This window comes from Lichenostomus cassidix, chromosome 6 (genome assembly GCF_008360975.1).
Source record: "Lichenostomus cassidix isolate B80296 chromosome 6, HeHo_3.0, whole genome shotgun sequence".
Lineage (NCBI taxonomy): Eukaryota > Metazoa > Chordata > Aves > Passeriformes > Meliphagidae > Lichenostomus > Lichenostomus cassidix.
In genome coordinates this window covers 27,246,427-27,271,779 of record NC_139487.1, presented here as the reverse complement: position 1 = coordinate 27,271,779, position 25,353 = coordinate 27,246,427, and the positions used below count along the sequence as shown (strand labels likewise).

The following is a 25,353-nucleotide window of genomic DNA, read 5'->3' as shown; positions in this document are numbered from 1 at the left end:
CTTTTTGTACTACAGAACCCCAAACACACTGGGTCCAGTTTCTGAAACACTCACATTGCTAGGAATACTACAGCTGGTTTGGAAAAGTAGATTTTTGATTAATCATATATATTATCTGCAAAGAAAGAATCAAAGCAAGACTTTCTTGGAGTCATTCTAACATGGTCTTTCAAGAGGTATATCAAATATAAGTCAATCAATATCACCTCTTATGAGAGATGTAACCGATATAAGTTTCCAGAAAACAAAAATCATCCTGTATAAGTGACTATTTTGTGTAACATGGGGTTACCTGTTATTTTTTTAGTGAATAATCTCATGCACAGTGAATATGAGCATTTAACTTTCTTTCCATGAATACTAGGATATTTTATCTTTGCTTATAAGTTTCCATTGTTTTGTAATGTGGGGATGAACTAGAAATGCTTTTTTAATAGTTCTGAAGAGATCTCAGAAGTAATACTCTTCAGAGGAACAGCACATCACACAAAGACACAGCTGATAAAGCACAGAGGATGCTGGGGAGCCCATTGCAGGAAACAGCCACACTGGGTCATAATGACAATGAAGATGGGAAAACTGCCTTTCATTCTTTCAAATGGGATAAAAGAGACCAACAACCTGATGATGTGGCAAAGCCCTTGGCTGTTAAATGATCTAAATTACATTATGGCTTACTGATATTGTGAAATAAATGCATAGGAATCATACAAAAAGTTCTAGAAACCCAGAGACAGTTGTCGGAAGTTCAACATTTAGATGGTACCAGGTTTTAATAACTTTATCTGATTGCTCAGTCATTTAAAAGGGACATACAGTGACTGAACAAAGACTCCAGAATAAACATTAATTTTTCACAACTCCTTAATTCTCTGAAGCTTATCAAAGTCAAAAGATTAGGTATCAGTAGCATGAGTAGCAGGCTGAGTAGCAGCTGTGTAAATTCAAGATTTTAACACACAGGGATAGATGCATGAGCTGGCTAAAATTCACTGTGGGTATTGGATGGCTGGGTACTAACACAGAGGAGAGAGATTATAAATTCCAGAATATATTTTTTTAAAAAAGATGACGTAGTGCAAGTTTTTCTGAATTAGAAAGTAATAAGGCAATTTTAACATTACCAGATATTTTCCAGCTTGAAGAGATTGCAAACTTGAGCCCTATTAGAAGAATGTGGCATGGTGTTGCAGCAGTACATTTTTTCCTGATGCTGGAGCTAATCTTTCTTTTGTTAATCTGATCTGATAAGGATTAAATGAAGAATTAATAGGGATAACATTAAGATTTGTACAGCAGAACTCATTAGAAACATTTTTACAAATCTGCTTCAAATAGAATAAAAATATCTTGTATCAACATCCCGAAAAAAATCAACCCAGCCTTCCCTCTTCTAGCAAGAAATTTCACTATTCCGTGAACCAATGACAACTATGTCTTTGGAAAAACAGAGGGAATTCATCTTTCCTGGAGGTTGATCCTAAAGAATTGACTTAGTGTCTATGAACAATACTACTTTTTTACATTTTTGTGGGGTAGAGTTTCTTCCTATGCCAAAAATGTAAAAAATATTCTAACTGGAAGCAGTCTGCCCCTGCCATAACTCTTCCTGTATAGTTTCTACAAATGTAGATCAAATGTAATATCAAAGTCCATGGTATGTTGTCAGGTTTCACAAGACAGGCTTCCTGTTCCTCCCAGGTACATAGTTAACACTACATTCCTCACAATCATTGTAATTAAGAGTTTTGATACACAACATGCAGACATCTGAACCATTGGACATCCGTATACTGGCTCAGCCTAACCTCCACACAAACCGAAGGAGCACAAAGTGGAAAAAGAAAAGACAACAAACGGGCAAAAAACAGCACCTTAATGTCACCTGAAAATATTTCTCTAATGCCAATGAAGGCAGTGCATATTATTCTGGCCACAGACTACAGAGACCCTTGACATAAAAAATAAGAGTCCCTAAAAAATGCTTTTTCTGTCTCTCCAGCAAGCTGAATGCCACCCAACCCTGTCATAAATCTTCCATAACAGTTGCACATTCATATTCCCAACATTTATCTTTTTTTTTGAGTTGGCATTTGTTGATATGATACAGCTAATCAAGTATGTCATGCCCAACAGAGAATGCTACACAAGTCAAGATGACTCCTCATTCAATTCTGGTTCCACTGTAATGTCTCATAAGGGATTTATAAAGCTCCTAACAAGGTGAGGGTCACAGAAGCTAAATATTGCCACCTTCTCCTTGCCTCATAGGCAACACCAAGGGTTAATCTTAGACTGCAAGAAAATCAGCCTTTGCTATGACCCTCCACAAGCTCTGCTTCACAGCAGAAAAGGGTTGGGAGACATCCCAGATCCTACAATTTTTAGGTGATATCACAACATTCGTGTTTTGCCAAAGCCTTCCCAAAAGCAGAAGAAAATCAGCAGCATAACTTGAGTTTGAAGCTGTTACTGAACTAGTGACTTGGCTGGAGTACCAGATTCAGCTAAGAGGCAGATTTGAATGTTCTGTGTATGCTACTCGTGCTGTAGCTCTGTCATTTTGGCTCTTGCTCTAGAAATGCTGGATAACACGCAGTGCAAGAAATGAGACATCCTGAACATACTCCTCCTGGAGATCAAATCCTCCTTGTGCTTTTGGCCCCTTACACCAGGCTCAGCCACTGCTCCTGGCTCAAGTAGAGAAGCACCCAGGACTCCACACTCCCCTCAGCCCCAGATCCTGTCCTTCTCACAGTTTTGAAACCTGGTTATTCTAAACACGTCAAAAACCTTCAACCTATATTCACCCATCTCTTCTGAAACTTGGTTTCCTACCTTAATTGCAGTAGCCATCAGACATCCAATTTCAATCCCTCCTCACCGGTAGCACATAAAATATGGCCACTAATCTGCCAGGAAATATCTTCTGCATTCATTTGCTAATTAAGTTGAGCGGATGCTGTGGTCCCTGTGACCAGAGCCCCCAGCCCCTGGTCTGCAGCAGGGCCAGAGCAATGTGGCCATTGGCCTAGGCAGAGGGTTCCCGAGGCTCCTGTCTGTCTGTGGCTCTGGGCAGCAGTCACCCTTCCCTCTGGCTGCTCTGAGCCACCCAAAGGTGCCTCTAGCTGCCTGCATGTCACTGCACCCAGCTGTCCCTTTCAGAGAACTCCTCCTTCCATCCCATCCTGCCCTCCACGCATCTTCCTCCCGCCGGTTCGGCCCAGCCCTGTGCCCTCTCATGGGGAACATGCACCTCCTCGTTCAGCCTTTACACCTGCTTCTGCCAGGGCTCCCACTCCCTCTGCTCCCCCTCTCCTGGCAGCACCCCCATCACTGATCTTCCTGGAACCTGTCCATGCTCTGCACCCTAGTTTAATTTACCTCTAGCCCAGCCTAGCTGTGCTCCAAGGGCAGGTCTAGCCCCCCACACAGCCATCTCCCCAAGCACAGCTCTACCATGGGGGTAACTTCAGTTTGCTTTAAAACACAGAAGGTTAAAAGTATTCTATGTTTGTCAAAGAAACTGCAAAAGAGCACTACAGACGTACAAGAGCAACCTTGATCAAGAACATACTGGAGGGAAAGGGGAGAAGGAGAAGGATGGGAAAGGGAAAAAAGATGGGATGGGGTAGGCACAAATATGTAATAATCCCTCTTATAGTTATTAAAAAGGAAATGAAGAGGATGGGTGAAAAAGAAAATACTTAAACTCAGGAAGACACATTCTTTTTCAGCAATGGAAACTGAGTGTTCAAAACTCCTTGTATAAAAGAGTGAATTATTTCACCTTAGCTATATGAAACTGCCTTTAGGTCATATTCTCATCTCACTCTACAAAGATACACAAAGGCAAGTCCCTGAGCATAGAGAGGGGAACACACCACACAGTATGGCCAGATAAGTGCTTGTGCACACAGCATGAGGACACCTTGGGAAGCATCCCTGCCCTTGCCCTGCAGGATTTCATGGTGTGCAGTGAATCACCCACTGCTGGGCTTTAGGCCTTCACAACACTAGTGTGGGGCACCTCTGGGGTTACAAAGGAGCAACTCCTACAAGGTGGCAGGGCAAAATCTTAGGATCATGGAACCATCTGGGTTGGAAAGGACCCTAAAGATGCCCAGTTTCAACCCCTCTGCCATGGGCAGGGACACCATCCACTTGACCAAGTTGCCAATTTGCCAAAATTGCCTAAAGGTGATGGGTATGTCAATTAGTTCTGTACTCCTGCAACTTGAGAAACATAGATTAGAATTGATGGGCTACATACTATTTTCCAGCTGTAGTGCAGCTCACTGCTATTATTTGCTTGTAACAAACATCTGTTCCAAGATGAAAGCACCTACAAATGCCTCAGTGTCTTCAAAATTACAAGAGGTTAGTTTGTTAAACATTTAATCTACGCAAACAAATATAAGCTTCATGCAAGACAGATCTGAGTATAGACTGATTATTGTATCTTAGCATTGCTAACTATTACTGGCTGCTGTGCATGGAAACTTCAAACCCAAGAAATTCTCAGACATATTTTCCTAGATAAAACATGTTATATGAGGGTCAGCTTCCTCAGAGGCTCCTACTTTTAGAAATAAAACTGACTTCAAAAGAAAGGAAGCATTTAAACAGTGTCATGGCAATATGGCTTATTCAATTATTAACTAGCTGATTTATTTTTAATTGCTCATGTACCTCTTCAAACTCAGCCTAGGTCAGCCATGAAGGAGAGCAGCTACCAGACGTCTGGCAGCTGCAGAGCCTGCGCAGGATGGACATGGATCTCCCAGCCAATGGATGGGGGCTCAGATCAGAGCAAACATCAGCAAAGATGGCACATTGGGGTGCCCGTGACTGGCCTCCCCGGCACTCACAGCAGAGTGGCCAAGGGCATGTTTCTGAACCACTCTCTTACCCCTAAAGGTGGTCTCTCCAGGTCAGGGTTGAGGCACATTGGTGGGGCAATGAGGGGAAGTTTGCACTGCTGCTGCCCATGCTGTATCTGCTCTACAAATAAATAGAGGACTTTAGTCTCCAGGGCTGTCAGTTTGGCACCTTCCATGTGCACAAAAGACACTTTTGTTTGTTTGCTTTTATTTTCTTAGAAACAACCACCCAAAAAGTTATATGCAAAGCTTAGTATGGCAAATCAAAACAAATCAAATTTATTGTATGAGAGCACCTAAAATCCCACAACTTCCACTTGCTCTCTCTTTCTTTTGTGTTTTCTACTTTTAATTGTGATAAGAATAAAAGTTATGGACCTCTTTCGGTGTTTCTTGATGACAACGGTTGCTGTTCCACCACAACTCCAATGCTGCCACCAAGCAAGCAAGAAGAAGGCCTATTGCTAAAATGCAGAAAACTCCTGCAAAACTGTGCAGCTTGAGTGCCTTCCCATCTGTCTGTGCATTGGTGTGGCTATTCAGGTCACAACGTCCCATCCGTGGCCACCACTTCTGTTTAAGAACATCCAAATCTCCACTTTCTTGCAACTCTAGGATCCTGCAGGAATTTCAAAAGACAAAGATTATTTGCAATGATACGTGTTTACAATTTTTTGTCTTTTCCTTATGCTGCAAAACTCTTTACTATCCCACAATTCAAAACTCCACCACCACCACCGCTGTATTCTTAACCTGAAACTTATACCAGATTCCTTTCTATTCAGAGCAGCAGGTAAACTCCACTGGGTAACTTCAGAAAAAAAAGAGACTGTCAAAAATTCCACCACAATGCAAACATCATTTCCAAGGGAAATCACCACATTCCAGTTAGTCATGCCTGGTCTGGCTACATTCAGCTGCAGCAGCTGGTCCCACTAGTGAAATGCTCTACCCACTCCACTGCTGCTCTCCTACAATAATTTCAAAAATATGCGAGGCTAAACATGCTACTGTTTGTGCACCACTTAGTACAAATCTGTTTAAGCAGCGACCAACTCATTTACTTCAGCAAATGCGCTTTATTCAAAAGGATTTTACTTCAATGCTGTTACTTAATGCCTGAATTACTGTGTTAACAGTTGCTAATTAATCATTGTTTTGTCTCTTGTGAAGTGTCCCTTCTCTGCATGAATGATTCATTTTGGATTTGGTTTGATAACTGTTTTAGCTGTTTACCAACAATCTTTTCTCTTGAGGCAGCTTTGTCTCTAGTTATGCAGCTGGAGTTTTGCTCCTTTTTATAAAGAGGGAGCAAGATGAGGAAATCTTGCTTCAGTTCCCTGCCTGGGGCGGAGCACTGGCTCACCTTCTGCTAAGGCCACACATGCCTGCACAACTGCATGTCTTCATTTCAGGATACACATTCACATGGACAAGATATTCCCAGCTGAACTAATTGGCATAGTTTTACAGTCTCCTGGTTCTGGCAGTCCCCTGCAATACTCAGCAGTTCTTGTTTCCCTGTACCATTGTGAGTCTTTGACCTGTCCCTCCACCGTAAAGAACAAACCAAGGCATTACTGCTTGCTTACCACAGGGAGCAACACACTGCTTCAGAGCCTGCAGAATGTAGCATGAATCCAAGATCTCTCTTCAGTCTCTACCTCACACAAAGCTCTGAGAGAGGCAGTGCTGTCTGAAGGTGTGAAGCCACTCGTCACCTCCAGTCCCCTCCCAAACCAGATGCACATGGAGCAGAAGTAGCAGCTTTGTTGGGAGCCTGAACTCATAACCTCTCTGCTATCATGTATTCATCATTCTTTAACAATTAAATGCCAAAATTAATGTGAACTGCAAATGGTTGATGGCTATAGAGAGAAATCCTACAAAACAAGCTTAGTTTCAGTTTACCTCTGGGAGAAAAGATCTCTGTAGGGACTTCCATGCTGCAGTGCTATCCCATATCCTTTGCTGCTGATGCTGTTTCCAATGACTGTCACAGAGCATTCATCATCTGTCAGCGCAGCATATTCCACCACTGTCACATCCCACAGGAAAGCATAATTTCCTTTCTTTGCCTGTAAATACAGCATGAACACAACACAGTCTAAACTAAACTGCATTTCCAGGTAGGACAAAACCCAAGCCAGCAAAGAAATCCAGATCTTGTCATTATTCCTTGGTGGTATTTCATTAGGTCACAGTTTATCTGTAGACCTTCAACATCTTAATAATACATTTCTAACACTCTTCCCTCCCAGAAGGACCTCACCTACTTCAGACCTTGCTAAAATATCTTCCTTTTTTTAGTCGAAATACATGGGATAACACAGCCAACTATAAGTGTAGGTGAGGCTTATGTAACAGGTTATTAATTATAAATGAAAACTATTGTTTTAGATGATGAAATATGATGCATGTTTTGTAGGAGACATGGAATGTGCCTGGTTCCATGCATTCATATAACAAGACTTGCACAGTATGAGCATTAAGTGCTATTTCCTAGTCATCACAGTCCCCAAAATTGTAACTTTTCAGCTTTGCTCATATAAACATTTAAATAAATTTCCCTTCCAAATAAACACAGCCCTTCTGAGAGCTATGTTAGTCCTGTAACACATGGCATGCACCGAGATTTAAGAGTTCCCTCTTTTCTTCACAGCTAAGAAGATCCACAAGCACCTACTATTATCTCAGTTTTGGGGTAAATATTGTTTTACACCTCACACCCATGCAGATATCCTTAAACATCAGCCTTAATTAGGACTGAAGCCAATGCCTGCACACAGTGTATATAATGAATGTAAATCACCTTGCTTAACACAAGATGTAAGGAACATATGTGGATAGGAACTGAGTAAGATAAAATAAAATATCATTTTGTGGGTCAAAGTAACCATTGTTGCCTAAAATATTTAAGTAGCTGAAGTCCTGTATATATTTCTTTATGGGAACTGATTCACAAAGCTCCCCTAGTAAATGGCTACAGCTCTGGCACAGAATCAGTTCATCCTTCTGAACACTTTCAATTTTTGTGTAAGCTCAGTTTTGAATTCACCTGTAAGTTTGTAAGACTCCATCAGTTATTTCATTACACTGGATTTCTCAGTTGAGCAAATAAGATAATTTACTTCCCCATAGTTTGATATAAACTGTACCTTTCTGAAGTTCCTCACAGTTGCTTACACATGACAATAAATCAAATGGTTGAGGTGTCTTCTAGTAGGCAGAATTCAGGAAAACAAAGATTAAAATTATGTTTCCTGGACTTGCTGTAAACTACTTGCTACAATCCACCTCTTTTCACCACTTCCCTTTAATCTGCATAAAGGCAAAGATCCACAAATTCATTTGCCTCTGGGGTAAAACAGTAGAAATGTTCTATCCTTCTTCTTTGATAAGATTTGAATGAATCTGTACACTGAACCCTGGAGAATATTTTTTTTTTGTTAAGGCCATGCTACTATTGTCAGTTTATGCCCACTTTCTCCTCTGCCATCTCCCTGATCAATTCAGGGTAAGAAGTCTGCTCTTCCTGTGATGGGTTTCAACAATTCCCATTTCACACCTCCTCCCCGGTTAGGGACCAGAGGCCCTGGGTTTGCACACCATCAGGCACATTGTGTTCCACAGTAAATAATACATAGGATGTTGCTACCTGTGACAGGAAACTGTCAGCATTAAAAATATGTCCTCATGGGACCAAAACCAGCAGCACTTGTTACTGTACACAGAATTTATTCAAAATCCATGCTATTAGAGAACAAAAATCCTGCCTGATGGATGTACAGAAATCTGACCCCCAGGAAAAATTTTGCCTAAGTCACTGTGGTAAAATGTGTCTTACATTTCTTTGGGTATTTTTTTTTAAAGAGCTGTATCTATCTTTTGCTCTTTCAGAACTGGTCAGTAAATCATCTTTTCAAGTTTATAATTTAGAAAAGAACACTGACAATACAACACATTCCTTTTCTATCTCTTATTAATACTTGAGGAACACAGTGTTCCTCAAATGTTCAACTTCTTTTATAATGCACTAGGCTAAAGAGAAAAATCACATTATTGATTCTACATTTCAAGCCTCACTTTTCTGTATGTTATTTTGTATAGAAGAGCTTTGTTGAGCAAACACTAACTTTCAATGCTAGAGAGCAGATCTTTTGTAAAGGTCTACTTCTCTTGTGTTTATAGTGCTGCTATCCTAAATTACATCCTGCTACAGTAAATGGTCAATAAACCAAATCTGCCAGATCTCCTCATATTTATTTTACATTTTCTTAATGACATAAATCATTCTATCTAATGTAATCAACTGTAGGGCATTATTTCTCTGACAGTCTGATCATTTTAGCATAAACAGGAATCTGACTTTTAAACCCTTGGTTGTGCATACATCTCAACTCCCAGAAATCCTGGCTGCAAGACTGCATCCCCTATCTGATGGCCAAAACCAGAATCTCCAAAGATCCCTTTTTCCTAAGGCAAGACTTATTCCTTTCCAGATTTCTTCAACTTGCAAAATTTTCTTCTCTGAAGAGTGGAGACCTCATACTATTGGTGTGTTCATCGTGTGGAAAGTTTTCATATAACAAAATGTTTAGTTGCTGTCTAAATTCAGCATCCTTCACTTCCCTGTTAATATCTGTTGTAACAGCTAAGCAGTATCATTTTTTCAATTTAAGGAAAAGCTGTCAAATTTTGAAAAACATATGTACAAGACACATAACTGAACACATACATGTGTGCTTCAAGTATGCCGACTTTTTATATACGTTTACTAGGCAAGCAGTAAAAGCCAAATAAAATCGCATTGACATTTGTTTTCAATGAAAAATCAACCCCAAATTTTAAATGTAGCTTAAACTGTTTGGTTTGGGGGTTTTTTTGTTTGGTTGGTTTTTTTTAATGGAAGACTGCATGTGTGCATATGTGTCTGCTCCTTAACTTCCAGGCCATCAGGGTAGGAGCACTGGCAAAAAGGCCTGTGGCAAATGCCAGCCGAGAATAGGTGAGATAGCTTGAATAAAAAATGACTGAAATTAAACACAGAATAATGAGCTCAAATTTATACTTTAGTTTTCAAATTGTATTTCATATCTTGCTCCTTTGCTATGGCCTTACTGTGACTCTCTGCATGCTGCAGAACAAAACAAAAATCACTTGGTTAAACTTTCAAAAACCTCTTTATCAGAAAGTCAGCCAAAGCAGCACTCATTTATTCCACCCAGGTAGAACAACTACTTTGGCTTACACCAAGGACACCAGATTTATCTGTGGTTTAAGAGATTTAAGAAAACAGATTTAAGAAAAAAGAACCCTCTGGGCAAAACTTATATTAAAAAAAAAATTTTCTTCTTCACAATCCTAAAATTTAAAAGGCCAGAGAAGATTGCTTCCTAGACAAGAGAAAGACCACAAAGAAAATAATACTCCAGGAAAGCAGTAAACAACGCCATAATGTCACTCTTCTGTGTGGATGAAAATGGTTAAATGATGTTGCTTTAAAGAAAGCACTATAAGAAATAATAATAACATGAAAAACAGATTGATTCCAGATTAATCATGGATATATCTGTGAGTTATCTGAAACTTATGAAGAAGCTATCACACTAAAGACAGAAGTGCCAGAATAATGCAAAATTCATCATTAATTTACTGCCAGAACAGAGTGTCACTGTAGCTGATCCCATTATATGGCTGGTACCACAGAAATATCAAAAAGTGACCTTTACATTGGCATTAGTGGAGTAGTTCAAAAACATGCTTGGATAACATTTATTATCTATAAAAAAGTGCTTTAAGAGAAGCAACACAGTTCTAATAAAAAGAAAAACATGCCATTTAATCCTGTTGAAATGTTTTAAACATTAAAATAATTAAGGAACCACTATAGGATGCAATAGATTCAGGTTTAAGGAAACATTTGCTTTTGCTTCAAAGGCTCATGGTTCCAGAAATGGAGAAATTTATGAAGCTCCATGAAAGCATATGGATGAGCAACCACAATTCACAATATAAAATTCATTGTGAACAATACATTATTGGAAAAAAAAGTTTTTAAAAAATCATATTAAATGAACTTTTAAATTACTTCTACTCTCAAAGTAAGAATGAACAGAGGTAACCAAGAAGATCGCTCTGATTTAATGCTTAGTGATCATTAAGGATGTAAAAAGGAGAAGGAATAAATTCTTACTGTGCCATTGCCTAAATCAATGATGCATTCTTATTTTGTTCCCTACTTAGTTTTGATTGCTTTTGATCAAAATTGATACAGAGGAAGCAAGAAAGGATTCTGAGAAATTTTGGCATTGAATTGATTGGACAGGGGAACAAACAATCTCAACCAAAGCAGGGCAGGGCATTATAAAATGCAACAATTAGAGTTTAATTTTCCTATCTGTATTTATAGCAGATGCAGGATTACATGGGGATCATATTACTTCATTCTTTCAAAGAAAAAATGGGTGCTCCCATAGGCAATAAAAAACACAGGTTATTCTGTGTGTTGGTGTAATCAATATTTAACCTGAAAAACTGATTGCCACTGGATTTAATGTAAACAGTTCACTGAGATCTTGGCTGTAGCTTGACCCAGGACCCACATTTCCTGTGGCAATGTTAGTCAATCCTCATCTGTGACAATCCCAGGCAGCTCAAAGTGGCAAAACAGCTTTTTGTATGGACTGGTGGTTTGTGTGGTTTCTGCTCCTGAGCTATGCAGAGACACTGGTGAATAAAGGAGGTTTTCCATCTTCAATGATCACTTTCAGCTATTTTGGGAATATGGCAAAAGCAACTTTCCCCCCACCACCCTTGGTTCTTAAATGTCCTCCCTGTCACTTATGTGACGCTGAAGTGCATTCCTGCCTTTTCTGTGGCTCTCCCAGTGCTGCAAAAGCTGTGCCCTGCCCATGGGAGATAGTCACTGTGGCTACAAGGACCCTGCTGTGTCTGTAGAGAGACCTCTGCCATGGCAACCAAACGCCGTGAAAGTTCACAGGACTTCCTTTCACTGCCATCCTTTTGTTTTTAGACAGTCCAAGAGAGTAGGAAAACCTCTGTGAAATGGAGGAAGATAAATGGAATAGGGACAAACACCAGAAATACCTGTCTGTGGCATAAATAACCAGCACTCCCTGTTTTGCACTGAAGTGGCATTGCTTTGTTTGTAACTGTGGCTGAACTGGGATACTGTCTGAAGAAAATGGAAAGGAGAAGGAGGGAAGAAAGAATAGTAGTGACTTCTTTTTTTGCATTGTGTCAGGCAAGTCCTCATTCAGAAAAAATGTTTTATGGATCTTTTTATGTTAGAGAGATTTAGAGTTCCCATTTTCTATGAAACACATTTGTAAGGCACATTTACATCTCTTTCATGCAGGAGTATGTGTTTATGGATGGAAACTCTCATTTCCTTGGCTGACATCAATTCTCCTTTAGAAAAAACCCAGAATTTCTAGCCGTAATACTTGACATGGAAAACTTGTCTGTTTATTCAGAGAACTCAATGAGCTAGGAAGAGTGACACTTAAACTATAAACACAATAGTTTAGTTGACAATGTTATTAAATATTAATCCCCATTTATGTAGGTGTCTAATCAAATGTGGCCTCGGTCATCTTTGGGGACTGAAGTAAAATTTAGTTGTTGACATTAATTGAATGAGCTGATCTAGTTATATAAAAATCACCCTACAACATTGAAATCAAACTTAGTATGAAAAGTTATTATCACATAGATAGGATGGAGCTGCCAGCTCCATACAGACAATATAATTGGTATTCTCAACTGCCTGCCAATCTACAGTTACATTTCTGGCTTAGCAAATGTAGTTATTATAAATGGCAGCATGCACTAGGCTTACAGAATAAGAGTATTTACAATTTCATGGATAAAGAGCATCCACTGCCATAAGAATGTTATAAAAGAAAAAAGAAAAGTAAAATACTGTACATTTTTCTAAGGTAAATTGTTTTATTATTGGCTTAAATGCTAGGGTACCTAGAAAAGTACTTAACATCTCTATTTCTCCTCTAAATGCTACCAAAACATCTCAAAATAGAGGTGTCATTTTTGTAAAGTGCTGAGCAGATTTAAAAAAAAAAAAAAAAGCCAACCATTGCAGATTTTGCTATTGCCAGAGCTCTACTTTGTCCCAAGGAAGAGAGGATTTTGGAGCTGAGGGCAGAGGGCTTCGGGGAAGCTCAGCTGAGAGGTGGTGAGGGATGGGCAAAAAGGCAGGGTGAGCCCAGACTTTTGACTGAGTATTCCTATACTAAGAGAGTGTCTATAAAGATTTTATCCAAATGTCAAGCAAAGAGTTGGGAATCTTTTGCTAAAGGAGTTTGAATTGGGAAATGGGATGACTTGTGTTACTGTGTTCACCCTCTTTATGACATTGTAAAAAACAGTAGATTTTGGATACTTTCCCTCTGGCTGTTCAGAAATGGTTTCAAAAATCCGAAGTGGAAAAAAGAAACTCAAGCCAAAACCATTTTATTATTTCCCATGCACAAAAGCATAAAGAACAAGTAAATCAGTGCTTCACTGACAAGAGTGCCTCTGATCAAACATTCCCTGTGTTAATAACAGCTGTTAGCCTGTTTTATGAAAAAAATCAATTGACAGATAAAGAGGACACTTTTCACTAAAGGAGCAGCACATCAAGGCTTTCAGCATGTCTGCATCCCTTCTGCTGTAATGTACTCCTGGACATCTGTTTGATGTAAGGGACTGTCTGGTTTTGCTGAAATTCAAGATGGGGAGCAGAGAGGAGAGGCAGCTACGAGAGAGAGGGAGTTGTGGGCATTTGTAATGGCCAATACTCTTCAGCACAGGACTCAGAACAAAGATACAGCATCCCAAGCTGTTATACATCAGTCCTTGAATCCCACATCAATGCTCTGTTCCACAAAAAAATAAGGTGTATTTTTATCTGAGAGAAATAAAATTTTGGTAAAACACAGTGTCACGTGAATGCATTTTTTCAAAGTCTGGAATAAACAAAGGAAACATTTGCACTAAATTTCTGTTTTAAGAGAAATGAGTATACATTCTGTGAATCCCTTGATTCTTGCTCGTATTTCCAGTCACAAACTCAAAAAAAAAAGACAAAGAAAACAAACTCAGATGAGCAAAGAAGAGTCAGTACTGGATAATGTAAAGAATTATGTTCAAAAAGGCATTATCACAGCTCCCAAGAAACTGAGAAACCTTATGACCAGATCCAAAGAAGGACTTACATGCTGAAGATTTAGGCAGAGCTGAAGTACATTCAGAACCATGACACCAAAATCTGACTCGTATCTGCCATCAAGGTACTAAAAGGAACTTTAGATGGGAATTTAGAGGGTTTTTAAATTACTGTAATTTCTTTCCTGTGACTTAATATTAATTCCATAGAAACAACATTAATACAGAAATTAAATGAAAACCCCTGTGATCCAGTCTTACCTTCCTGATGCCTTCAGAAGGGTTCGATACGCAATTATCTGCCCCATTATTCTTACTGATAGTCCTCCACAGTTCAGCAAATGTGTTATCCTGCTCCAAAGGGTTGGTCCCTTTTGCTTTAAAGTATTCATACACTGCTGAGTCCCTGACTGTACCATAAGATATATCCATTTGTTTGGACAGATCCTGAAATGTTCTGAAATTCAAGCAATATTGAGAAATTAGTATTATGTAGTACATTAGCAATATTACATTAATTAAGTGGTTTCTTTCTATGTCTGTCATTAGTCAGAAAGCACTTACCCTCACCAAGTAACATTTCCGTATTTCATTCCTCATCATAAAAGAAAACCAAGGAGTTACTTAATTGGACTGAGATCATATAATTTTAAGTACATTCAAGCTCTGTTTCATTCCAGTGAAGATTTTTTTTTGGACAGATAATGTTCATGTTAAATATGCCACCAAGACTGCACAAGAATATAATGTGATAAAGACTTACCTGAACACGGGAAAAAATCAGATTATAAATGTAAACTTCCAGCCCCATCAATTTCAACAGAAATACCTTGCAGAATTCAGTAGAATTAGTTTGCAGTTATACCAGTGCTCCATCTGACTCCAAATCAATATGACTGTTTTAAACAAACAAATAAAATCTTGCTTCCAATTTCCACTAAGTCTCTCTTGCTCTCTCTTTTCACAGCCTCTGGTAAAACAGGCATTTTTCATTCACACAGAGGCCTAACTTTCATTTACTCATCATATACCACTCTGGAAGTGTAAATGGGCCTCACCCTGAGTGGCTGTGAATGCACAATTTATTTTCAAATTGTACAGAATGTAATTCACTCCTGTTTTACAGCCTTTTCTGCACCGAAAGGTGTAAATCACTGCCTGCATCAATGAAAACCAGCCCAAGCTTTAAAACATTTAAGGTGGCATCACTGCCATCAGAAGCAGCATCCTGGCTGTTTTCCCCCTCTCAGAGGTTCATTCCCATTCCTGTGCTTTCTTCCCTTGCCCTTAAGGATCACTTCTGTGTGATGCCACAATTTTTCCATCTGAGCATACAAATATATAAATACACATTCGACCATTGATCACCACACACAGCAGCAGGGACCAAACTAGATCTCATAAATAATGCCTCGTTTTCTGTTTTATAAATGTGTGACTTCACATATTAACAGCGTGCTTCTGAAATGACCAACAAACACTGCTTGACATCAGTTAAACAGAAGCTTGGAGTGGTTTCAAAACAAAAGCTCTCCCTGCCTCTCCTCTACCCCCTGGCCCATTTCTTTCCCCCAGAAACAATCTTTCATAAACAAAAATTTCCTGATCAATAGATCTGAAAGGCCTGCTCTCACCACCTCCCCCACACCTCCAGCTCTTGGAGCCACAACAGCAGAACATTTTGCCTTGCAGCTCGTACAGATTTCTTCTCAATGCTCCTCAGGAGCCTTCCCTTGGCCCATGAGCCAAAGCTGTTTTCCACAGCTGAAGATTTGTCACAGACAATATTTTTCTGCCACCCTCTTCCCTGTTTCACTGGGGAGATTCCACTGCTGACACCTCACATGCCTGTAAGATTCCCTGCTATAATTCACAATACCATATAAAAATGAGCTCTTCCCTCTTCTCCCTCACGTCACCCCCAGGCCTCCCAAGTTTGGCTGCAAAAGGTGTCCTTTTGTGGGGCTCCTGGTGTGGGAGCCCTGTCCCCAGGCTGCAGCTCCACAGGGCTGCCTCTCAGCACACCCCCTACCCCAAACCCTTCCAACTCACAGACTGCTTCAAACAGTTTAAGTGGTTTAAGTTCTTAAATTGTGTTAAGGACTTTTTATCATTTTAAGCTGTTAAGCAGCTTTAAGTAAGACTGTGTGAACAGTTTTCTCTCTATATACATTGCACACTTGTGGATTTGGGCTAACTCTAGGAGTTCCATCAAACCCCAAACCTCACGTTATTTTGCTAGCTCTGTATATGGCAATTGATAAAGTACAAAACAAACATCCTGGAGGCTGTTGGAAATACAAAATGCTAATGAAAAATGGGAGATTTTGTTCAGATTTTATTTTTTCTTTAACAGTCCTGAAAGGTCTATTCTGCACCCCTGAATGTTTCCTGTACGTTCTATGGAAGCGTTTTTCCTCCAGTATTGATGTACAAGATTACATGCTGCATTTTGTTCTTTATTTTTTAAACTAAGTTTCATCATATCCCAGGGAATTGCTTACATCCCAGGAATGGACAATTTGGCTGTTAAAAGACATATTTCTGCCTATAGGGCAAAGAAACATACTCAATATACACAGGAGGGTTTTCTATGGCAACCCTTTCACACCAGGTTTAGTGTAGAGATTTTGGCATGTGTAGGAAAGTGTGTTTGGTACAAGCACAATAGCAGAAATATGTTTAACTAATATACTTTAACACAGCTTTCAGGTGGTAACAACTTTACAAATGTCTACTGCTCATAGTGCTATTCTATTTGAAAGTTTGAACATGAGAGTTTGCATAGTTAAAAAATAATTAAACCTGCAATTTTAATATTATCAGTATTTTCTATTTTCCTCTATTGCTATGGAAGCTTTTAGTCAGAAATGTGCATTTTGTTTTAGCTAAATTGCACTTTATTGACAATCAGTATTTTTATTTTAGCTAAATTACACTTTATTGACAATCAGTACTGCACAAAAGCACAGTACACGTTGCTTTACGAGCAGCACAGTTTGTTCAATTCTCTAAGCATCACAGGGCAGAGTGAGCAAATCTGGGCTTTAAATCAAGTGTTTGCAATAAACAGACAAGTGTACAGGTGGCAGGGAGCAAAGCACAGCCTTTGTCTGGTTGTGGGGAGTAAGGGAACTACTCCTTTATCTGGCAGCATTTCCGTGGAATGGAAAATGAGGAGTATTGTGTGTCCTAAGGATTTCTTGCAGGGCACTATAAGGCATCTTTGATGTATTGTAAGAACAGCACTGACACAGGAAATTCTCCATGCTGCACCACCACTAGAAATATCCTGTGAGAGACACGGATGGTCACCAGAGGGTACAGTAAGGGGCACAGGAGGTAACCAAGCTCACAAATAGTTCCTAAATAAATTCAGAATAAATTCAGAAAGATGTGGACTGTTTGAGAGAGAAAATAACCTTATACATTTACCAAATGGACCATGTAGCCAAAAACCTGTCCCAGAAATAATCCTGACTTGGAGTGGTCTCAACCACAGTTCTTACTCTATATAAAAAAATACCTCTGTGCTGTATTTCTGCACTGAAAGTGGAGGTGATGCTCAGCACCTCCATGGCTAGAGAACTGGTCAAAAGATTTGGCATGGTGGGTATGGGGGCGTACATAAATGATACTGAATGGAGATGAGTATCTCCTGCTTTTACAGGGTGGAGCAAAATAATCACAAGGGCAGGTCTTAAACATTGGTATTTTACCTCCCTCAGATTTGCCTTTGCCAGACAAAATCATTCCCTACTACATTTCAGATACTGGCTGTATCTTACAATTCTGTCATTCTCTGAAGGCAGCTGCTGTCATTGTTCTTAAGCTTTATTTCTGTAACCAGCTGTTAGCTGGACCCATTTCCTTCAGCCATTCAAATTCTTGTCTCACTTTTTTATGGCAAAGATTTCATGCATTTAATATACAAAATTATTTGCAACAAAAATGTGCAGCATAACAAGATGCTCTATTAACCTTACCACCTCAGTCACTGGATCTCACAAGCCATTAAAGGCTCTTTTTAATTGTGATTAAAGATAAAGCTAGTAAAGCAGAAAAAGCCAATGTTCCTCACTTAGAGTTACAGAAGACAACTTCAATTTGTAGATAAATACATCCACTGTGTGATTGCTATAATTGACAAGTACATGTAAACCAATTGATTTAAGTAATGTATCTGCAGTCAATCTAAAGAAAAATGTTGTCTTTTAAACCTGTATTACCATCCCAAATATTTAATGCCCATATTTATCCCTGGTAGATGAATGCAACAATTGATACGTATTCCCAGTGGAACTGCAATTACTTCATGCAGAGTCAACTGAAAACTGGGCTCTCTGCTTGTTTTGTGTGTTAGAAACTTATTGACATAAAACAAATGCTGCAAAAGACACAGACAGGCAATAGCTTTATTAGCCTTTATAATTAGACCACTAGAAGTAACTGCCAAAATAACAATACTGGTTACACACTTTTTGGAGATGCTTCCTTACATGTAAAAGCCTCATGTAGCTGTAGATACATAGACCAAAGATATGCTGCCAGTATAGGTTTATTTCACTTTGTTACTGCTACATGCCCAAGACGTCTGGATAAATAATAAGTGACAGACTAAATTTGACACCAGGTGCTTTGAGGTAACTGCTGATCAATTAACTCAACTGGAGGCACCTAGATCATTAGATGTGATAAAAGTATTTTTCAAAAGAAAAACAGGTTCCTGTCATTTAAAAAAAAAAAGAGTTTTTTTTTTAAATCCCTGAGATTTTTACCCAGTGCAGCATAGGATTTTAGGTGATGGCTGCCATCAAGATAGTGTCCCAGAGATGATGAGACTTTTAAAAATGCTCTTCCTAAATGAAGCCTTAAAAATGCATACATAAAACGTACGGTACAAGTCCTAAATTTCTATTTTTAAATGCCTTGAGGCTAATTCATTTTCTTTTAAACTTTTTTATCCAAAAGTTAGGAATTCATTACACCTATAGAATTAAATATAAGTGCAGTTCCTAAAAAGAACTGTTTTCTCCGCACAGTTATATGAGAGGGAAATATGTGCTTTATGCACTGGCAAAACAGTAAATCTAGTAAACTTCAAAGTAAAACTAGAAGTATCTGAAATGATTTGACAAGCCTCTACCACCACTGTAAACCTAAGTAATACCTATGAGCTGAAACTTACAATATAAAATCTTATCTGAAAGGAGATGTATTGGATAAAGCTATAGCCAGTGAAAAGCAATGAGCTGAAAGAGAATTCTGCCTACTGTGAGCTGCAGAAAAGAATTTTGAGACATAAAATTGCTCAGAACTTCTCTCTCCAAGGAAGAATTTTCCACGACAATGAGGACAAATAAGAAAATGTTCATTGTTGTCAACTATGTCAATCCACCCACTGAGAGATGAACTTGGAAGCCAAGCAAGCCTTGCCAGATCAGATTCGTGTTTGTAGATGTCCCTGAAAGGAAAAGAGTCTGCAAAGCTGAATCAAGGCTGAAGTGGTACTGTGGGGGTACAGATAATGTCTACATGAGCAGATCTTCCCATTCAGAACCTCAGTCCTGATCTGAGTCCTGATTCATTTTTATATCCACTTATGAATCCTCAAGGCAAAGGATTTGAGCCTCAGTACATTGTTCACAAATGAACAATCTTTGGAACTCCAGTTTTAAATAAAATTTATGAGTGAGTAGGGTAAAGCTTGTCTTCAGACACCCAAAACTGAATTCAAACTTTCACATAAAGACATTCTCTAGAGGTAGTCTACCCAAGTTAAATAGTTTAACTGGTTGAGGAGCTGGAAAAAAAAAATCCCTCTGTTATGGATATGAAGCACCACTAGGGGATGATAGTCTCATTGACTCAGAGACTTAGATGAAGTTTCACTGTCTTGCTAAATGAAAGTTAAAAAAGCACAAGCCAACTTAAACATGGAAGAGAATAGCAGTCTGTCTCCAAACATTACTGCAACTGATATTTCATGAACCTTTAATTGTACAAGAAAGGGGAATATATTAGCTGAACAATAAGGTAACATTAGAATTGATCTATCATAAACAATTATTCTTAGTGGGGCCAATAGGACTGTGCAAGGTATTGTTAGAATGTCAGTAGCCTTAGTATAGAGAACATGAAAATGAAAACAAGTTTATCTCTTAACCTTAGAAGTCAGAAGAATTGGGGCCATTATTTTAATTTGGACATTTCTGACTTTCTTTGAAATTATACATAATCAAGATGAGTTCCTAAATGAATCCTTAAATTGCCAACTTCTCTATAGTGATGTGATCAAATTCTGCGTCGTTCCATTTCACTGCAAGTCACTTTAAATGCTCTTAATTCTGTCTCAGTGCAGTGATGTGCAGAGCAACAGGTTTCTTCATCAAATACTCTAAGCAAAGTTTCAACTTTAACATTAGAAGTGGTCCAGTAGAGATCAGCAGCAGTACTTGCATGCTTAGTATACACTTTTCTGGTTCAAGTCCTTAACCAGCAAATATATACTGCTTTATAGTTCATATAAAACCCATTTTATCTGCTCCCCATGAAAAATACCATCCACTTTAAACAAAAACCTTAACAGAAAAAGCCTCATGGGAGTTTGTACAAGGGAAGCTGTAAGTATTGACAGATTAAACAACACTGAATCAGTGGAGTTGCAGCCCTTCACACCAGGACTGAACCTTTCCAAATCACAGGAGGACACAAGCAGTGCAGACAGTTAGGGCAGTGTCTGCTCTTGTCCTCATCAGTGGGGCAGGAACAGCTGCTACACAGGATTTCAAAGAAGCAGGGACTTTCCTCTAGTGGCAAAACCAATCAACTGACATGTGTCACAGAACACGTTGCCATGTCAACCACCTACTCTTACTATAGTTAAAACAAATAGTGATTGAACTCCTCAGCAGGTAATGGCACTGCAGCAGCTTTTTTCATGATCATAATGGTCTCTGCTGCCAGTGTGGTGACATCTCTGAGACTCTGATTGGATTGGGACTTACTGCCCTGTATTCGGTGCAGCTAAAAGTAAAATGTAACATAAATAGAAGTTTTAGGGAGAGGAAGCTAAAGCCAGCTTTATTTGTGCCCCAGGAGGAAGGGGTTTGCTACACATCCTGCATGCCATGTGGGATGGCAAGTCCTGGCACCCACCCGGTGTCAGATCAGGACTGTCTCTCTCCTGCACCAAAGAAATTTCTTTGTAAGCTACCTAGCAGACTTAACAGGTCACCAGCACTACTCAGATCAGTGAAACTTGCAATATACACAAAACCACGTGCTCAAGGTTTCCCGCACTGGAGACAAAAATACAAACAGTAAGAAAAACGAAGACCAAAATAGCCAAACAATACATACACAAAGAACTAGAAGTACTGAACTTATACAGCCTCCAAAATTATTTCATTTCTTTCAAATGACTTCCAGTAGCCTCTGTTCCTACATGCAAAGGGAAAGACAAGTGAACTAAACTAAACTGTTTTCTTAACTCCTGATACAGCAGTGACTTCCCTGCAGATTGAGTGTTTTCACTGGAATTCTGTTCCTGCAGAGCTACTGCATGATGAAATTTTAAAAGAAGGGAACAAACAGAATGGAAACCCACTGAAATGCAAAGACAGACAATCCATTAATAAATGATACACTGTCATGTTTATGATTTTAGTAGTAATTAATTACTAGCTATACACACTGTATTGGCAAAATATTTGGAGGCTTTGTATACTTTCTAAGACTATGAGATGCAGCAGAAATACATTCTATTACCAGCACTTGGAATTTCACTTCTGCTTTACTGATCTCAGAACAATCTGCAGCACTTTTGCTGAAGTCAAAGTGTGGAGGATGTAGGACAAAACCCCATACAAGTAGACTGTGTCCCATTGCTCACAGAACTTCTTAATATCTTCCAGCAGTTTATTTAGGAAACATGCCCATTTTCAAAAAAGGACTTCACATTATTTCTGGCTGTGAGACTAAAATTTGGATCCAAAATCAAACTGGATTCTCATCATAATCAGTAAAACAGGTTCTTCTGTAAACAAAATTAGACTTCTGGGTATTGCTATCCATTGCTATTTCTAAATTATGCCCTCAGGACCACCTCAGCAACTCCAATCATCTGCAGTGATCTGTGTCAGTGTGACTTGACTTGTCACTGGATCCTAAAAGATCATTTTGCCTAGAGCTGATGCTGGCTCTGCTCCAGCACTGCATATAAAGAAATCTGTTAAACAGCTAGAAATAAGCTAAACATCTCCTGATTGCCAGTCCAGTGTTTCTAACTATACTTTCAACCCTTCTCTTCTCCAAACCTCCTCCAGGCAATAAAAGCAAAAGTCATTTAGATGGCTGATTTTTTTTCCATTAACTAGCATTCTTTTTTATTTTTGTGCCTATTTGTAATTTTTTTTTTCTTTCTGGATGTCCCATATTTTCTGAATTGGTATTACATTGTGAAGAAACCATGATGGTCCTTACACTAGAAGTTTTGATTGTTTTGGTCGAAATGTCTTCAAAAAACAAAAAATAGCATAATAAACAATTCCATCAATGGTGGTAGCAATGGAAACTAGATTCTGAGCATTTGCATCTCTAAGCTAGATCCACTGGGATGAAGTTTGTGATCCCTGGATGAAGTTTCTCTCATGGCTGAGCATTTATGATTGCATATGAATTCATCTGATGTCTAATTAAGGGAGTGAAGTCAGAGGGCAGCCTTTTCTTTTTATTTACAAGGGCCATTTACAAGGACCCCTCTTCACCACTCCATTCTTCCATATTTCTGAAAACTTAATAACCTTGAGATATTACCCAATTTGCCCACTTTGTTTGCAATTTAACAATGAAAAGTATCAGACTGACAAAGGGACACTCAGAGTGTATAACACATTAGAGTCTTTTTTAAGATGCAGACCCAGGTTTTCAAAATCTGGAGCTTTAATTGTATGCTCAGATCCACACTTAAACTGCTACATGATTGAGCAGATTTTCAGAAGAGCTCAAGGAAAGATTTGGCACAACAGCACATCTGTACAGTATTGGCAGATTCAGTTCGGTCTGGAAAGGGATTCAGAGCAGCTATGGCAGTTGCTGTTCATCCCAGAAATCCAGAATAATCAGTCCTGCTAAAATATCTGGGTAATCCTGTGTGCTTTATCCACACTCCATATTCCATTCAACAGTGAGGAGGAAATTAAAATGCAAAAAAAGGTGAAAACATCTCAAGACCATGTTTCGAGGAAAAAATACTCCTGTTTGGACTACCTTTGAGTATTTTCTTGCTTTACTTTTAAACCACTTCTATACCACCATTGTGGCCTTTCTCTCAGTAGATTAAAGGGTTAACACGTTAATTAAAGCAAGGTATTCTACTCCTTAAATTATTAATTAAAATAAAAACTGCAGCTGGTGTTTAACAGCAACTCAGTCCCAACAGCAGGTTTTAGTCACTTCACCTAAATCAAACATATCATAAAGCTGGCATGAAAATCATATTGTCTGAATCAAACACATCTGGCAACTGACACACGCTTTTACCTATAATGAAAATAACAAACTACCTATTATATATGCAGATGCACTTTAAATTGTTTGCTACGCTGATGTCTTCTACCACTCACATTCAGAAGCTAAAAATCCTAATGAAGATTAATGATTAAGATCAAGAGGGAAGAAATTGCTTTCTTCCTTTTCCACTGCTGTTCTAAGTAATGATAACGCTGCAGTTCTTGTTTTGCACTCGGATGACAAAGAGTAGCTTTTTAATTAAATAGAGTGGGGAACAGATAAGCTTGGCATCTTGGTGTTGGCTTATAAAGTCTTTACTTGGGGTTAGTGATACTTTATACAATGACTGTTAAGATATCATTAAAGTCCATGAAATCCCAGTGTGGAATAAGGTCCTACACAACTCTTTATTAAGTTTTGATTTATCAGGAGCTTCTGCATGTCAGCAGGCTCATAGCTGGGGTGGAGGGGCTCGATGAATTCAGATCTGTCAAAGGGACAGTATGATGCTGGAAAACAACTTCACACCCTTCCCTTCCCACAGGGAGTAAAGCAGGAGCTATCACTGTTGACAGAAAGAAGAGAGGAAGACAGAAGGGCTCTGAAGAGGCACCTTGATTGCTAGAGCATGTGCTGCTTACTCCTGGGAAATCAAAATATAGGGCTCTTCATTAATACTGAAAGCACATATAGCATTCATCAGTTATTATTGATGTCTAAAGTGCATGCATCACATATGCATAAAGTCTGGAGGCCCACTTGCCTGTTTCTCAGAGGGCCCAGACTGAGCACACGGTGTATGGTGCCCTTCCCATCTCATCCTGATGTACACAGAGGTAATCAGGAATTCCTAATTCCTAATTACCTTTCCCTTTTGTCCTCTGGTTCTCCTCACCCTGAACACAAGTCACCCTGAATACTGAACCTCATACTAGAAAGAGCCAAAAAAGCACATCAAAAACAACTGGTTGTTCATTATATTGAGATTAATTAGTTTACTGGGTAGCCTAATTACATACCTTGAAATATGAGCTTGGAAATTGCATTATTGCCATGTGTAAGAAGCACAGTACTTAACATCCACCCTATTCTGACTGATGGTTTTCTATTCTTTTCTGGATAGACATGAATATCCATAAATCAATTAAACTAAATCAGTGGCATATTCTCTTGATCTGGTTTTAATGGTTTAGAAGGCAAAAAACTTCAATATATGTGATTACACTTCTTTTAATGGAACAAACTTTGCCAGCTGCGTCAAAACAGCTTTTCTGAGGCAATACTGTTCTCTCCCTCATCTCCAGATGAGTCTGGAAACACTCCTGTGTTATTTTATAAAGGGGGCACACATGCAGAAGAAGAGAACATTGTTCAGTATGGCAGATGAGCCCAGGAAATGGAAAGAATACATGCAAACCTTCTCTTAGCAACACAGTACTATTTCCAGAAAAGCTTTCTTTCTCTTCAGAAAATATTTTGCAACATAAGAACTGCAAGAAAAGCACCTATGGCAATAAACAGGAAAACAAGAGCTCCCAGTTCCTTTCTCCCCTAAAACCTCCATAACCAGCATCAATTAAAAATGTTTTGCTAGGCTTTTTTTTTATTTGGTTTGCAAGTTTGTTTGGTTTTGTTTTGTTTTGTTTTTTTTTACATCATCAGGAATAGTTTCTAAATCTCTTTATAAAGATATTGAATTTTTAAAGCCTTTTCTTTAAATGGCAAGTTTACAGATTTCTACTTCATGGCAAGATGTCTATAAATA

At 38.8% G+C, this 25,353-nt stretch overlaps 1 protein-coding gene across 16 annotated transcripts in view; it reads right to left on the bottom strand.

Annotated features, from left to right (window-relative positions):
• Positions 1-25,353, bottom strand: part of GRID1 (glutamate ionotropic receptor delta type subunit 1) — a 538,463-nt gene that overhangs the window by 16,723 nt on the left and 496,387 nt on the right. For 12 of the 16 annotated variants that reach the window (XR_014852992.1, XR_014852991.1, XR_014852993.1 and 9 more), the window contains 4 exons: positions 14,337-14,532; positions 6,795-6,961; positions 5,262-5,502; positions 4,913-4,999 (listed from right to left, as the gene is read on the bottom strand). Coding sequence is in view for 13 of the 16 variants with exons in the window: in XM_085064174.1 (XP_084920300.1) it covers positions 4,913-4,999; positions 5,262-5,502; positions 6,795-6,961; positions 14,337-14,532 (691 nt within the window). In the remaining 3 variants the exon portion in view is untranslated. Of the gene's footprint in view, positions 1-4,912; positions 5,005-5,261; positions 5,503-6,794; positions 6,962-14,336; positions 14,533-25,353 lie in introns of all 16 variants that reach the window. The other 4 variants (XM_085064175.1, XM_085064173.1, XM_085064176.1 and 1 more) reach the window with 2 other exon arrangements.